Raw genomic sequence first — 17759 nt, 5'->3', positions numbered from 1 at the left:
ACAGACATAGCGTTCAACTCCTAAAAATAAATTCTGTACTCAACAGAGTATGGTCAAACATCAGCCTCACACTGGCAGTGTTTAGCTATTTGCTGAGCAGATTAAAATTCTAACTTTGTTCTGAACGCCTTATGAAGGAGGGAGAGTTATTGCATAAAAATTGCTACCCAGAAGTAAAATTCTACCCAATATAGCAAATTGAATTTCCTGAGGCTGTACCTGGAGGCTCACTCAGTATCCTATAGCTTCACCTTTGAAAAGCAGCTCTTTCTGGCCCAGTGACAGAATTCCTATCAGCTGATGCAGGGAAATGCAAGACACTCAAAACCTTCACTATTGTACCCAAGCATATTTAATAAGTAAAACATAATTACTTTGTGCTTGGACATGGCCCAAGCTCTGCACATAGACTACACAGAAAGAAAGGAAGAATTTGAGCACCTCCGGAAATGGAAGAAGCGACATGCCACGGTTGAGTCATCCTGCTCTTGCTCCTTAAATTTGCGGTACCGCTCCAGACGGCACTCCCGACACTTGTGCAGATGTGGAGCTACATTGATGCAAGAGCCATCCTGGAGAAAAGGCTCACCTGACTGCTTCAATTTCCTCACCTTACTCATATCTTTCAGCACAGACTGGCCAACTGGGTGAGGCAAAGTAGAAGTAAAAATCTATTAGTTAACCGCAACACCAAAAGGATACGGCTCCAATAATCATCTTTTCAGAGATCTGTAAGTTCATACCCATGTAAAATCAGTCTCTTCAAGCCTGCAGCATACCACACTTCTGTCCTGACACACACGCTTAAGCATTTATCAAAGCGATCACCAAATTCACATATGAGAAGCATTAAGCTTCAGCCTTGTAAGCATCCTGTGAGCTGCCTACTGAGCAGGAATGAGGTTTACAACTGTGGTTAGTTTACACAGTTCATTACACAGGAGATAACCCAGTATCCCACCTCCTTGTGCCCCCAAAACATCATCTGCATTCAAGCCATCACCTTTTAGGGGAGCTGTGCGGGGCCGGCCCTTTGGGGCTTGCTTCCCCTTTCCTTTACCCAGCAGTAATTCTGCATTGCGCTCCGCATTGGGGCCTAGCTTTGCCATCAAGTGGTCTGGGATACCCTTCATACAAGCCTTAGCCTGCAACTGGTCTTCAGAGTCACTCAAATCTGACAGATCACTATTTGTACTGGAGTCAGAGTCCTGTTTGGATGTTAAGCTCCGCTCATCTAGTGAGAACCTTTTCACAGCTTCAAAAGGGGCTTTCTTCTCCTGTGGAAACTCTGCCTGTGAAGAGAAAAGGGTAGGTGGATGTCTACCAAACACATTAGAAAAAGTTTTCAGAAGAGGATTGTCCTGCTGCCCAGGCCCGACAGCTGGTTTTTCTTCTGTTGGGCTGGAGGAAAGCGTGGGCATCTCAATAGGCTGTGTCAGACTGCTGTTTGGTGAGGTGGAACGGCCATTCCCTACAGTGGAAGGGCTTTGAACACCAGCAGTGACTGTCAAACCAGAAGCACTGGAGATCATCTTTGAGGAGTCAGTTGTTATAAACAAGCTTTTCTTCTTAGCTGAAGAGTCTGTAGAGGTGAGTGATTCTGGCCAGCCAGAAGTGGCCTTATGACCCACAGGTGTTGAGGGAGCACATACACCCGTCTGCAACGAAGATGCAAAGCCACTGAAAGGACTAAGTTCTGCTTTCTCAGCAAATGCCAGGAAAGGGTTTGAGGGTTCCTCTCGTGATAGCTTTGGGGGCTGTAAAAATAGGTTTTCATGACTATCAGAGGGACGAGTATTCAACAGACTTCGTGAAAAAGCTGGAGTAAGGGTAGGCATAGATTCCACAGGCAGTTTCCGCTCTACAGAACTACCAGACTGGGCTCCTGGCTTACTGTCCACTGAAAGAATTTTACCTTTACAAGTCCCAGCACCCACACTCTCTGTACACTGCTTGAATGAGTCCCGACTAGAGACATCTTCAGTCAAGCTCTCTGAAATGACCGTGAAATAGTTACTGGAAGGAAGATTCTGGGACATGCATTGAAAAAACAAGTTCTTGGATGAATCAGAATCTTTCTGAGCCTCTTGTCCAGTACCACAGCCAAAAGGAAATCCAGAAGGTTTGCTTTCTGGAGCCATCACCCCATTTGATTGGCTCTTTCCCGCCCCAAATACCAAGGACTGGGAAGCACTTGGGAGAGAGACTCCAAATACAGAGGAGGAAGCCAAAAGCGAACTTCGGGAATTCTGAAACAAAATTAAAAAGCGTTAGTTTATTATAAGATTGTTATTTGATTCAAGAATACTTTAATTTATCTCATTGTACCATTAGCACTCTGCTGGAATAGAAATTTCCAGCAGACTTACTTACAATGAAGAAACTTCTTTAAAGATTCCTACCGCCATTGATATTGAAGACACACAGACCCTAATACTTAGGGTCTTATCACATTCTAGAACAAAGGTGAGACACCAGACAGGTGAACTAATTCATAGGACAGCTAGTTAGTAAAACTGCTGATCATTTGAATTCAAATTAACAAAAAAGGAACCTTAATTGAAAACTGCTTTTGAATACCCTCCAATCTTTCACCCTCCCCCAAGAACATTCTGATAAGCTTTACCTACTTAAGTAGCACCCCTGAAATAAGCAACTTAGCTTGCAAATTAATAAAACAAGGCAAGGCCCCTAGCAGTTAGCAGACAAACTATTCCTGGTCCCGTCAAGTGACATCTGTTGACAGGTAGATAGATGCCTAGGACATGGTGCCTTCCAGGGAATAACTCAGTAGAAGTTAAGCAATAAAGGCTTAATTTTTATGACCATTAAATACAGGAAAGTTTTGTGAATGGCAGAGTTCTAACTAGAACAATAACTATGATATGGAATAATATTCACTTGCTCTCTCCTCAATCCGTACTTGTTCAGATTTTCCAGTTCTGACAGTCCTACTGAAACTGATTATTTACTGTGACTAATTCCTCACAGAATCTGCTCATCATTAAGACAATTTTATTTCAAGGTGATGTTAAACATAACCAGAGACACTGTGCAACACATCCTATTGGTCACTAGTGCGCCTGCACACCTACTCGACTGCATACTAATGTTTAGCTTGTTCCTTATTACCAATCTCCAGCTGTAATAACTTTCATAACCTATTAACAGTTCTTTCAGATATTAGAATTTCAGATCTGCTTTTTAGAGATAAAAATAATTTTAGAAAACTGAGTTCTAATAATTTTTAAAAGAATATGAATGGAAACCAAGGTTGTGAAGTCATCTCAAGGACCAAGTCACACTGTGATATAGTAGACAGTCTGAAACAGCAACATACATGAACTGTCCACAACACTGACTTGCGTCAGGTTCCCTCCCTCAAAAAAATAGTTTAAACTGGACTAGTGGTCTGCCTGCCAACTCTGAAGCCAAATTATTAATGTTTTTAAGAAGTGATGTGGCGTTGAAGAGAGGGAAAGGAGAAGTGGTACCAAAATTTCCCAGTACAATTACACAATCTGTAGTTGCTCCCAACTCTGAATTTATTTATTTTTGGGATGTAGAAGAGCTCATATTACATTATATTATGCTCATTATGCAACACTCCTGTTTTCAAAAGTTCTATTTCTCCTTTATACCTTACCATCTAGGAATCTTTATCCCAATGTAAAGATCCTACTTTTCCACCCTTTCCATTATCTAATACAGAAGAGAGGGATGATAACAGTGACTTTAACTTCCTGACAATCACATTGGACACTTAACATATCTCCCATTTTCTTTCTTCACCTTTTTTATACAGTAGATGGCAAGATTCTTTATTTTTGTTGTACTTACTGAGGTGGGTTTCATTTTCGTTTTGTTTTTACAAACCTTCATTTGATTTATTTAAGAAGCCTTCTATTTTGTCTTTAACAGGGTTTCCGTTCTATTTTTCCACTTTTTCCCTTGTAAACAAAGACGTAACTAAAAAGTCTTCAAGCTGCTTCCAGACTGAGCTCTCATCTCAAATATTTTAATTATTTCTTTGGTTTTAGTCCTAGATAGTATACAATGTAATTGGCTCATTTTTCTACTATATAGATAACACAGCTCTGACAGACAGGACAGGCATCTGTTAAAGGTCCTCCAAATGTGCCCTCAACATTTTTTTGGTTTTGAGACTTTCTTTTTTTTAAAGTAACTTGAATGTTCAACTCGGTGCACATTTTCATGCAGATTTGTTTATATAAAGGCAAGAGATTTTAAGTAGGTTATCTTCTGTATGACACAACAAAATTAATTAGGTGCAGTGCTTAGTGTTATTTTAAAGCTGCATTTCCCAGACTAAGGCTGAATAAGCATGAGTGCTACACAGTTATCTCTTACTGCTCCTTCACCAATTACCTTAACTTTCTTTTGAGTCATTTCTTAGGTCAGATAACGGGTTTTCTTTGGGAGGAGACAGACCCGCGAGAGAAAAAGTAGTTTTTTCAGTTCCATGGACAGACATTTTAACAGGAGTATGCCGCAGAGCATCTGTTGCAAACATGTAAATCTTTCTAGAACATGTTGCAATATGAGCTACTCACCTCTCCCTGGGCTTGTGATCGGACTATTTTCGGTTTCTCCTGTCCTGTAACAGCTGGCAAAACGGTATCAGAGATTCTCACAGTTGTTGGCGTCAAAACAGTTGTAGTAATTGCAGTTGCAGAAGTCACTGTGCCGTGACCAACCTGTTCCAGTGATTTTCCTGCCTCTTTACATGCAGATCCAACTAGTAACGGCTGTCCAGCCACAGAAGAAAATGGAGTGAAGGGCAATGCTGTGTCACCACCAACTGGCTCGTCTTGGACTACTAGCGTTCGGCCATTCTCTTTGGTGTAAGTAGCAAAACGAATATTGCGATTAATCTGAGGAATAAATGAAGGCAACTGCTTGGTCCTTGGATCCAGTCCTGTTTCACTGCTGGAGACTCCTTTCCAGGGCCCTCTGCTTGCCTCACCTCCATCACTACCATTGCTATCTGCCTCACCCCTCTCCTTTAGCTTCTTTGTTGCAGGATCACAACCAGGATCTGATACATTCTTCCTCCTTCTTCCATCTTTTCCCTCCAGGCTTTCTTTCTTCTTTTTCCCTTTAGATGATGATTTAGCTGCTTTTAGACCCCCTCCCTATAATAGACGAAGACATGCAATCACTCAACAGAACAATCCAGATATCCATGCAAAGAACTTTTTTCTGTTAGAACAGAATATATCACATTGCTCTGAAGTTTAGGAACACTTTACCACAAATTGAGACATCTAAAGAGAGATGCTATGTGAGCACAGAACACAAGCATTAAGTGCAGTCTTGTCTTCTTTGTACTAGAATAAGATCTGCATAAGAAATTCTTTAGCTGAGCTACCTTGCTGTAACATGAACCACATCCCGGCTAATTTTGGGAAATGTGCAATACTTCAACAAAGCTCTTCAGAATGTATGAAAACCATCTGCACACTAATTTTTGCTCCATGTACAAATCCCAGGATTCACGCTTTCTGTCCACTACACAAAGCTTACAATATTTAACTACAGGAGATAGCTTGCCCTTTAGCCTAGGGTAAAAATTCAGATTCAAATGCTACCATGGAACATCTCAACTGAAGCAGTGAAACGCCACAAACATACAAGTCTGCTTACAAGGCAGAGCAGCCAGATGGCAATTTTTAGAAATGCCTTAAAAGGTCTGTGAAGCAGCACAGAGTGATCCTGTTAGAAAAAGGAAACACTACACCTTAAAATAGAGCACAACCACCATGGTTATAGTGCTACTGATCCCCACTCCAAGATCCATGCTAAACTTAGTAAACAGGCCTGAACAAAACGAGAAGATTGTTTAAAGAAAACTGTGACCATCAAAATTGTAAACAAAATTTTCCTATTTTAAGAGGAAAATTATTAAAATTATCCGCAAAATCCGCAGTCAACACTGCATCATTTTTCAGTCCTTTCCAGATTTTACTTAGTTCACATCAAAAATTTTATGAGGTTTCACACTGTATATGCAAAACTTGAATGAACTGCTGTACTACCTCGCTTGGAGAAGTGTTATCCATCACCACATGAATCAGTCGAGGATCCACCGACTTTATGTCACCACTCTAATTTTTATACAGATTGATAATGAGGAAGTAGGAGAAAAAAAAGCAGAGGTTAATTTTTAATTCCAAGTATATAGCATCAACACAAGAGACCTAAACACACATTTACTATGCAGGCCCTTTCCCATTTACCTTTCCCTCTTATCTCACTTCTTTAGTAATACTACAGCCTTCTAGTTCATCTACTATCCTTTTACTCCTCTGTTTTAAAAACTTTCAGATTTGGCTCCTATCACTGTTTCCTTGTACATTTGTTCTACTGAGCATTTATAAAGGCATCCACTGCATTAAACACAACTCTTGAATTTGATTTAACATTGTTACATGCATGTCCACTCTGCTAGATGTAGAAAGGACTACTGGAGGAAGCACATCAGTTTAGCTTAAGTATCTTCATCAGTGTCTCCCCAAAAGGAGCAAGGAACATCCAATCTCTAACTGTTCTTGGAGGTTACTTTTTATTTCACAGTAAGTATTTGATTTCACAGGAAGCTGTGTGCTTCCTAGCATTTATCTGCTGAATGCACGTAACTCCACAATTTCTATGCCTCTCTGAAGTACTATGCTGATTCACCAAACACAGTATACTTTTTTCCCTGTGTGCCAGCAATAGCAGTAATCAGAGTGCAGGATTACTGCTCATTCAGTGCATTGAATCCACACATGGAAAAGGCTACAGGGGCAGTGGGCATGAGACACAGGATAGGACCTGAAAACCAAGGCAAGTGCTGGTGCTACACAGCACAACAGACCCATTACTAGCTGTTCTTAAAAAAGAAGCAGGCCACTGGCAAGACTGAACTACCCGTGAGACTGCACAGAAGCACATAATAAAAAACAGTAACTCAAGCAGTCCAGATTCTCTGTGCTGTACACAAGTTTACTGATAGGAACAGGGCAAAAGTAAATAGCCTGAGCTAAAATATATAAATCAAATTTATTTATACTAAGACTTGATTGGCTTTGCTATACTTGCTTCAAACCACTTGTACAGTCTGTCAGATGGAAACCAAGAGAAGGCATAGGAAGATCACAATGTAAGAGACCCAGATAGTAGTTTTCTATGCATCAGAACGCTACCCCTTCCGGAGAGTCACTTCCAATATTTTTTTTACAGCACTCATTTCCACTGAAACGCTTACAGCTTTTTTTTTCTTTTGTATAGAAGCTGTTTAGGTGGCATCATTTATTCTTGAAAGTCATTGTGACAGAAAAAATACTGTGAAATACAACACAAATAATTACTCATCTTTCAAAGCAAAAAACAACCCAAAATAACAAGTTTCGGCGAAGCTGTCATTCTCCACGTACAGATATTGAGGAATGGTATTTGAGGAACACCAAGGCATTGCTTCGTATTTTTACCTCAGTCACAGACACTTCCATAAGACGAGTTATTGGGTCTTGGTGGCTCACAACACCACAGAGCCAGCTATTTTCATCCTCTGGTTGATAAACTTTAACTCTTTGGCCTTGGACACTGTAAGGACCTGGAAAAGAATGACTTTGAGTGTCTTTTCAAAACAAACTTTGTGCCATATTAGTTAAGAGTCACACAATAAAATGGTTCTGTGCACTTCATTAGGACTTGAAGTATCATCTTCCAGGTGGAAAGAAGTTAAAACACCAGGGCTTCTGCTGCAAATCCTGTGTAACTGGGCATTCATTTTACCCAAAAAAGTCAATACGTCCTCATTGCTGTAACTCAAAGCTATTGTGAAGACAAAATGAATACTTTACACATAAAAAAACCCCAAACATGGAAGACTAAAATTAACTCACTCCTTTGACAAAATCAAGCTACTTGAGGGCTCCTTGCTAACTAGACTCTTTTGCTTTCTAACCTACAGGTTAATTAAGCAGCATCAATCCAGTGAACAGTCCCAGTATTCTGACTTAGTCCAGATGTGCCAAATCCCAGAAGGAATGCCATGCATTTCAGAGTAGAAACATGTATTTGAATATCCAACATCTCTAAACAAGCGAGTCTTAGCTTTTTCACACAGATAATAGATCATTTACAGAAAGGCCTCCTCTCACCCTGTCCTTGCTCTCCACATCAGCATGCTGAGCTTTCCTCCTACTCTAAGTCCAGACAAAGTCCTTTGCTAATCTTGGATCATCAAAATCCACAGGATTCAACAACCTGTATGTGACACAGCCAGAATAAGCCACTTTAGAAGAAAGCGTCAAACCGGACAATTCTTAAGCTACTTGCTCATGTAAGAAGTACTGTCCTCAGAATTTCTATGAATACATGTTTTATTTGACCAAAAGGCACCAAATTCCCATTAAGAATTATGTCATTCTTCAAATGTAAGACAGTGGTCTGTCTCTAGGGTGGCTCCCTGGCACCCTGGCATGAACTCTGGATAGAAATTATTTTAGCACTTGACCAAGATGACCCAAATCTGACAATAAAAGCCACAATCAGGCTTAACCCTAATACACAATCCAGACAACAGATAAGATATTAACTCTATGCTGACTAGCCACATCCACACATATATTCAACTTAAACAACTGTTGTATTAATTATCAAAATGTCAAAAACTGAATTGCCATTACAAGGGATGTTTCTAAGGATCAGCAGTTACACAGGAACTTCACTTCTAAATTCCCACAGTTACAGAACAGAACCATAGAAAAGGACCAACACTTTAAAAATTCAAAAATAAAACTTAAAATAGGGAAATTGTAAATACATGGACATTGTCCTACTTGAAGTACATCTTAAGTGACTATTCCCAGTAGGTATCTCTGGTTTGTATCTCAACAACTGCTTACCTGTATTTGTGATAAAATAATGTTAGTAAGTTGTAAAGAACTTGCAAAATACAGAAAATTGACCTACCAAATGAAATAGTAACAGATACTGTTACTAACTTCATTCACGAATTCCAGCATAGTCTTAGAGTTGGCAACACAAAAAGTAGCTCTGTGACAGAAAACACATCTCACCTCTACTAAATATCTCCTGAAGCTTCTGGTCGCTGATCAGAGCATTGACAGATTCTCTCAGTGAAGGCTGTTCCTGCAGAATCTGATTTTGACTCTCTGTTCCCATCTGGCAAAAAAACCACAGTTTTAACTAAGTATAATCTTCTAGGATAATAGAAATATTAGTTTTTACAAGACAGCTTTTCTTGGACTGCAGTCAGAGATTGACAAACAAGATAAAAAGTAAAATTAAGAAAAATATTACTGAACATGCCAAGAGAATTAAAAGAACTAACTACACAAAAGCTGTTGCAAAACTTCCACTGTAATTATCAGCTACACAATGACAGCTAGCTCTCCAACTGAACAATGTAGAAAGTATCAGTACTTTTCGCATACAAATGGATGTCAGTGTAAAGACCCGGAAATGTAGGGGAACAAACACAAATGTGTGACAGGGCAGTGAAAGGAGAAAGATGAGGATGTTGGTCGAAGAGTAAAAAAACCCCCAAAACTAATCTGACAAGCACAGCACAAGGCTAAATTTACATTTTATCTGAACCCAGGTCAAATACCTGAAATAAACGTAATCCACTGGCATCAGACAGGAAACGTAAATGTCTGTCCAGAAGAAACTCCACTGGGACCACAGAGCCTAACCCCAGCTTATCTACTAGAGGAGTGAAGGTCTGTGACAAACAACAGAAAAAAGAAGTTACCAAAATGACTGAACACAAATACAGGCAAGTAACAGTCAATTTCACATGCTATTCAGCTTTTAAAAAATTAAAACTTTTTATTTCTCAATGTAACAATAAAAAACTTGTACTGCCCAGTGCTTGAGTTTTAATGTGAAATATTAGTCATTATGTCTAAAGTAATAATTCTTGCATTACAAACAGGAATTACAGACAAGTAGATCCACTTTCTCATTAGATGTTAAAGCAGAAATTAAAACACCAGTGGTGGGATTTGATCTTTCATAGGTAAGCACCTTCTGATGCTCATGTTAAAAAAACAAGCTTTGGTTAAGGTCTAAAAAAAAAAGCTTTGGTTAATAGTTCAAACTATATAACATATTTCAGACATAGCCTCATGAAAGGAGTGGTTTTATTCCTCTACAGAAGTTAGCTGTAAGGAAGTTATACACTTACTATTAAATGAGAGCAATTTTAGCTGTATTTTGTGAAAAACTAAAGTTCATAGCAAGTGTACTATTGATGTTCAAGATGCAGAGCAAACGCCTAGTGAATTCAAAAACTTTGTAATAGTGGAATCAGACAACCTTATAACATAACTTGCAGATGGAAGACAAAGTTGCGAACCAGAGTCTTTGAAACATGTTACTTGCCTCATGCTTACACTTACAACGATTTTAACACAAGAATTTGTGGAATTTTTTCCTTAACAGTTCTCATTAAGTTTGTTTACACTCCATTGTCCCGTACACAAGAGTATAAGTATTTTTTTCTCAGTTTATGCAAAACTATCTCCTGAATGCAAACAGGACTACAAAAAAGAGACAATGAAGAATGAAAACACATTCATAAGTGATATATCTTAAAAAAACAAGCAAAAAATCCCACACCAAAAACAACCACCCCAAAAAACCAACAAAACCCATCATCCCCCAAACCCTGATGCATACCATCCCCTTTGTAATGCTAAGTAGCTGGCTTCCCACTGCAAATATGTACTCTGGTGCTTTGACTATCTCCAATCTGCATTCCCATGCAGTTATCTGGCTAGGCCTGAAGTACCTAGAGGAAGCTTCAATGTCCACATGACTATCCAGAGTACAGACGATAGAAACTTTTTTTCAGCAAGCCTACAGAAAAAGCTTGACTTGTAGTGGAAACAGCGTAGAATCATTTCACAATCAAATCACAGTCAGCATGCAGACTACGGTAACACCCTCAAATCACTCAGATTTTAAGATTTGGAAATCAGCTGAAAGATGCTGACCCTGTGTAAAAACAGTTTCCCAGATAAAGTCACTGGAGCTCATTCCTGGAGACAAGCTGGAAATACACTGAAAGGATAACTTCGCCTATGGAAAAAACACTCTGTAGAGAGTCTCTGCTGTAAAGGCCTGGTTCTCTCCTGCCTTAAGTCAAGTGCAATAAAGAAATCCTCAGAGAAAGATCCAGTAATGAACTTGCTGCTACGAGTCCAAGTGCCCATTTAAAATACTAAATTCATATTCTACCAAGGCACACGATCCTTGACAGGAAAAAATGTTTCAATGTACCCATGCACAAAATGTATTAAAAGACAGAGCGAAGGATCCCAAGCAATCCAAGGACCGTGGGAGAAGAAAAGAAACAAAAGAAGGGCAAATAATAAAAATTAAATAGCTTAAAAATGAGGGAAATATTCTCACATATAATGACCTTTTCTCTTCAGAAGCCACTAAGAGAAGAAACGTATCAGGAATGCTCTTCACTCTATACTACTCATCAGGATGTTTGCAGAATAGGTATATCCAAATATGTGAGCTAAAACATACTGGCTTTGTTTTCAAGTGTCATGATATGTAATTGCCATGTAAATAGCAATACGGTTAACCACCTGAAGAAACATGGGAAAATTTTACATGTCACATTAGTTAATGCTGACAAAAAACTGAAATAAAATTTTTAGATTAGGAGTGGCCAATTTATGGTTTGTATGTCAGCCACAGCACACAGTCTCTTCTCATCTCAAAGATGCCCTCTGATATACCTATTTAATTGATGCAACAGCCTTTACCATACTGAGCTCTGGAGAGTGATTCATAAGACCAAAGAGCTTATTCTCACAATTCAGAAAAGTCTAACATACATGAGGTTCTAAACTGGGGAAAAATAATATTTTCAGATATATAACACATTTCTTCAGAGACCAACTATTAAATATTACTTTTCTGTACAAAATATCATAGCAATTTCTGGGGCAGGAACCGGAAGCATACTGCCTCTCCAATGCCCTCCTAAAGGCACTATTAAGTGCCAATTAAGGAACTCCTATTACTAAAAGTCCATCCACAAGGAATTTTTGAACCTGCAAAATGGTGGCCTGTACAATATCCAAGCCTTGAGTTTCACAGTGGAGCTGATGAAAACTGCTGAGGATTTAAGGGCTTCTGGTCAAGTACTCACCAGTGCAGGCCACTGTGCCTGAGAGATTCGAGTCCCCTGAAGCATAACCGGATCATTTCGAGGTGCCCAAACCAATGAGCCTTCCAGCAGCAACACTATAACTTCCTCAGCATGGACTTTCACCCACGCATGTTGGTTCCACTTACAGCCATCAAATTCCACAAAGATCTGATTTAAAAAAAAATTAGAACATATTTCATCTCTTTTCAGACATTTGCTAGAAGATAGTATTCCTACAATCCTTACGGAAAATGAGACAGCAACTTTAGTAAGAAAAATCATGGTAAGCATTGCAATGCTAATACTGAGAATACATCTACATAGCTATGGGAATCAAATTAACAATTACTGACCTATGAAAAATTATTTATCCCCAAACATACATCACTAGCTCCAAATGCTGTGTTCTCCTATACAAAATTAAAGACATGAAAATTGTTCATCCCAAAATACAGATGATGACCCAATGCAAACCTCTTTCACAGTAGGATTTTTTAGAGAATTTCAACAGTCTTACTTGGCACTTCAACAGATAGTCTGTATCAGTATGGTTAACTGACATTCACAGAACTAAATGCTTCACCCCGCAAGGTTCCTGTTGGCAAAACCCACTCCAAATCAGAAGTTTTGTCTTGTCTTGTACATTATTAAACTCCCTGAACAAATGCAAATATTTTGGATGGCATGAGATTACTCAGAATTACCTACTTGCTAGATTTTTAATAACCTTATTACAAGTGTAACAATATTAACAACACTACACACATAACAAATCTAAATCACTATTCTGAGATATCATCCTCTTTTTTTTCCCGTCACAAAGGGCAACTGTTAAAGTCATTTGAAATTACTTGGCAAGAATGCTAAGGTTACAAATCTCATTCCATGTCCTAACAACTGGAGTTATTAAGTGCTAAAAATGTCACGTTCCAATCTCTCATCTACGGAACTTACACACTTGTCAAAGATAATCAAACATGTCAGACGAACAGCAAAAATTTATTAATCAGTTAAGGAACACCTTAAGCTGGACAATCAAAACACGGTTTTGTAACCATCACAAGATCACTGGGAAGTGACAAGGCACTAAACAGAGACAGACAGCTCTCTGCTTTTCCAATAAATGGTATTAAAAGAAGTGTAAGAGACCACTTACTCCTCTACTCCACTCCTCCCTCCAGACTCAAAAGCTCAAACCCCAAGGGAAGAATATGAAGTAACACTCTTAATGAATTCTTAAACTCCATTACTGCTTAAGCTGCCCTGCTGAGAAACAGTACCAGACCTTTCAAGATATCCTTCCACCAATTCAGTAATTTTCAGCAACAAAGTGGAAACTAGACTGAACACCCTTCCATTATCAGTAGGTCTATAGCTTTCTTAATATTATATTATTTGCTTAGTATTATATTTGCACCCAAACACTTGTGTCCCAGGCCTCCTAACTTTCATGGTATAGTAGAGCTTGTCTATGCATTAAAACAAACATCTCTCATACTTCTGTTCCACATAAGAAAAGCAGTACTGTCCTTCATGTGACACATTGCGTTATTTTGCCATTAGTACCAGGTACTTTTACAATATTAGGAACAGACTGAGATAAAGCTCAACAGGCCTTTAATGATTCTGTTCTACTAAACATTTTGAGAAAGAGGATAATACCTGTTTCCATTTAGAAGAAGGAAAGCTGTTTTCTAATAGCAGCATAGTTTTTTCCTCAGGATTTCTTCTAGATGCTCTGAAGATAGGACAACAACTAGGACTGACCCATATAGTTTTTTTTTTTTTGTAGACTAACCACAATTAGATTACTCCACATTATATCAAAGTAAGAATGTCTAAGAGCTAATTTCTGTAACCAAAATTTTACAGGGGAAAAAATCCAAAAATCTTTCAGAGGCTTTACTCGACCAGGAAAAATAATAAAACCCAACAAAACCCATGCTTTCAAGTTTTATACTTCTTGTCTATTCCCAAGATTTCTGCCCTAGTAAGGTGCAGATACTCAACTATACTTTTGTATTTCTATAAGCCCAACATAAGACTACAGGCTAGTAATTGAAACCATCCTTATAGGCTACTACAAAAAAGGACAGACTTAGGTAGACCAAAGAAGAGAAAATAATTTTTTCCTAGCCTTTATCACACCTAGTTCACATTATTTCCTTAGAAGAGTATTTCCTAAACAGTGGCTGACTGCTTGGTGCCAACTCATCACTTCTTCTGACAGAATGAATTTAAAAAGAACTCTTTCCTGATAGTATATCATTGCTATTGTCACAGCAACATTCACTACGTGTGGAAGAGTCCATGAAAACACTGAATGTCCCACATTACCCTAAATTCTGCCTCGACTATTTGACACAGTTCACATTTTACAGTTCTTGCATAGATTTTTGAGAATACGCTATTTATATATATGTATACCCCTGAAACAGCATTAAATGGAAGGTTACTGATGAAAGGAACTGGGAGAGAACTGCAGTGCTGAATGAAGGCAATGAATTCACACACCAATGAAAATGCAAGAGTAGGGATGACACACATGTCCCAGTGCAGTATGCTACAAGAGCAGCTCTTTCAGCTGTATCTCAGCCCTGACACACTTGTACAATTCAGATAGTCTCAAACACTTGACATATTTCCCTTTTGAGGAAACCCTTTCTGCATGGGTCTTTCTTTCCTCCTTGAACAAGTTAGGCAGCAGCTAGAGTGCATGACCTTAGCTCTCAACTGCAGACACAGGGTGTCAGGCCCCCCAGGTTTGCAAAGCCAAACCCAGCCCACTGCTTTCTGCTGACAGCCGTAGGTGCAGTTCTACAAGAAGGCCAAAGAAAGAGGATCACTAGAGGATGGATGTCAAGGAAACAGCTCAGAGTTGGAACTCTAAGAACAAGGCCAAAGAACTTATGGCAACCACTAATTTTTAAAAAAACTAATCATAAAAAGAATTAAAACTGTTCACAAACACAGAACCTCATTCCTGGTACCGTGGGTCACTAAATCAGACACAGCCCTCCAAAGCATGCCAGCACTTAAAGCAAGTGCCTGCAGAACTGACACCTGCAAAGAGAAACTCCACCAATACAGTTCAAGAGCTCTTCTTAGGATCTCCACCCAAGCGTTTCACTGAGGTATACTAGAAATTAACCAGACAAATGCTAGAGTGCTTAAGTACATTACATGAAGCTCAAATTCCTACAACTGAAAACAAAATATGAGCCAAAATCAAATGGACGAGCCTCATTCAAAATTCACCCCTCAATATATATATTTCAAGTATAATTCAGGTTGATCGAGAATATTTAACATCTACCCGGCGGAAAAACAAAACCAAACCCCCAAAACAACGCTCTGAGGTTATATACATACATGTATATGAGCACCATAAACGTCCCAGACGTATTTGTTTCACACGTGTGCTACTTCCAACCATCGCACCGGCGGTGCCGGACCCCTCACATACCTGCCCGCTCGCTCCGCCCCTGCGCTCGTCGCAGGCTAGGCCCGCCGGTTCCAGCCCTGGAGCGCGTCTGGCGGGCCCGGCGCGGCAGGAGTTCTCGGGCCGCCGGCACAGCTCGGCCGCAGCACCCCGCCCGCCCCTAGTCTAACCCGGCCCGTCCGCGGCCCTCGCGGGAGGCTCGACCCCCGGTCCCGTCCGCGGTAGGGTGCCCCACTCCCGCCCCGGGCCTCACCGCCAGGTCCTGGGGCACTGCTCCACTCATGGCCCTCACGGTGCCGCTCCGCCAGGCCCGTGCGGGCAGCGCAGGCCCCGGCTCCGACCCCGACGTCTCGCCCTCGCCCGGAGCCGCCGCCAGCAGCAGCAGAAGCCGCTTTCCCACGGGAGAGGCCGCCGCGTCCGCCATCCCCGCCGGGCAAAGACTCCGCCGTCCCCCGAGCGCTCCGGCCGCAGCCGCCGCCGCCGCTCGAGGCACCGAGAGGCTCCTGCCCCGCGCTGGGCCCGAGCGCCGCCCGCCGCCGTCCCGGCGTGCACTGCGCGATCGACCCGGCCCCACAACGCCCCGCGCGGGACGGGCGGGCCCCGGGCGGTCTGAGGGGCCGGCGGGAGGGACGGGCCGCGCGGCGGAGCCGGAGGTCGGGCGGTGGGTAGGGGACTGGCCTAGGCAAATTCCCTCACGACCGCCAAGTTCAAAACCTGGAATTACCGCACAAATCAAGGAGTTTTAAGTTAAATTTCAATGTAAACACACAGAAGAACCGCGTCTCAGGCTGGATCCCACGGATAGCATGAGGAACTGCTGCCGGTCCCCGAGGACCGGCAGCGCCGCACAGGGCGGGGTGCTTTGCTTTCCAGTGAGGCAGATTTTGGAAAGGGGGTGCATTTAGGAAGTAATTAAAATACAAAATCAATATGTGAGTGAATTCAGCTGTCATGATTAGCTAATACATCTGAATAGTTATCATGTAACATGACATACTGTCCTAAACCTGCCCCTTTTCAACATCAACCACAAAATACGTAAGCATCCTGTGGTTAGAAAAGTGACATGCGATTTTATACCTTTGTTATAAATGAATGTGCTGCTTAATTTTCTGTCAAAAAAAAAATTAGACACCAATCTCCAAACAAAATTAAATGCAATAACAAGTTTAATTTGAGCAGCTTAAAAGTTATTGGTTCTAAATAAGAATACAAAAGCAAATTTATACCATGGGATACACTCCCACAGGGTACGGAGCAGGACTTGGTCTCCTCTCCCCTGTACAAATAAGATGTTCTAAAATTAACCTTTTTATACTACATCTTGTATCCCATTCTCTCCTATTTTTGATTTGTAAAATTTACATCACTGGTCTCATCACCACCTGTTTCTGACTCCACTGTGCATACTCCACCATCCGCTTTTTAGGGGTCTCCTCATTTTCGAGGGTCACAGGGACGAAGGCCTGTGGTCTCCCTCAATGTCCTATAAATGAGCCTTTTGTTTACACATGCGTATTAGGTCTATATTATGTAAGTAAATACCAAATTTGTACAGCCTACTATCTTACTAAAAACACTAAAACAATAAATTTAATATAATTAACACTTTCCTGGACTTTCCCCAATTCTTCAGTCTCCTAGACAAATATAGCTCTTCTTATCTCAGTTTCTTCCTTTATACTGAACATTTGCTGGAAACTTCCCCCTCCCTCGTCTGCTGAAATGTTACATTTTAACTAGTTTTAAAATATTGATTACTGTTTCAATTTTGTCAGCAGAAATCATACCTATTTATCACACCGTTTTCTGCCTGTGCAGTAAAGGCACAGTAGCAGTGATACAAACTGGAATGAGGAGCAGATACTATACTCTATGCCAGCACAAGGATACTCTTGTGGAAGTAGGTTGTTCTCTTGCATGTATTGTTTCTTCACTCTGGTACAGTCCCATCTCACACTGAATCAGCAACAGCAAAGGCAAGCTGGTTGCTTGCACTTCTATTTATTCAAATTATTGTGCCTGGTTGTTTTAAGCAGATGACATTTCCTCTTTGTTACTTTCTAGTTAGAGGGATGCAAGGTACTGACTGGAACGTGGGTATGGCAA

The 17759-nt window shown here is 40.5% G+C and overlaps 1 protein-coding gene across 1 annotated transcript in view; it reads right to left on the bottom strand.

Moving 5' to 3' along the window:
* Positions 1-16180, bottom strand: part of KDM3B (lysine demethylase 3B) — a 42273-nt gene extending 26093 nt beyond the window's left edge. The window contains exons 1-9 of the mRNA XM_066329470.1: positions 15904-16180; positions 12209-12376; positions 9644-9757; positions 9090-9195; positions 7494-7618; positions 6060-6128; positions 4575-5156; positions 1004-2249; positions 442-643 (exon numbers count right to left, since the gene is read on the bottom strand). Of these exons, the coding sequence (XP_066185567.1) occupies positions 442-643; positions 1004-2249; positions 4575-5156; positions 6060-6128; positions 7494-7618; positions 9090-9195; positions 9644-9757; positions 12209-12376; positions 15904-16074 (2783 nt within the window). The 5' untranslated portion in view covers positions 16075-16180. The remainder of the gene's footprint in view (positions 1-441; positions 644-1003; positions 2250-4574; positions 5157-6059; positions 6129-7493; positions 7619-9089; positions 9196-9643; positions 9758-12208; positions 12377-15903) is intronic.
* Positions 16181-17759: the final 1579 nt, after the last annotated feature.

Source organism: Sylvia atricapilla, chromosome 14 (assembly GCF_009819655.1).
Source record: "Sylvia atricapilla isolate bSylAtr1 chromosome 14, bSylAtr1.pri, whole genome shotgun sequence".
Lineage (NCBI taxonomy): Eukaryota > Metazoa > Chordata > Aves > Passeriformes > Sylviidae > Sylvia > Sylvia atricapilla.
This window is presented reverse-complemented; position numbering and strand designations above follow the sequence as displayed.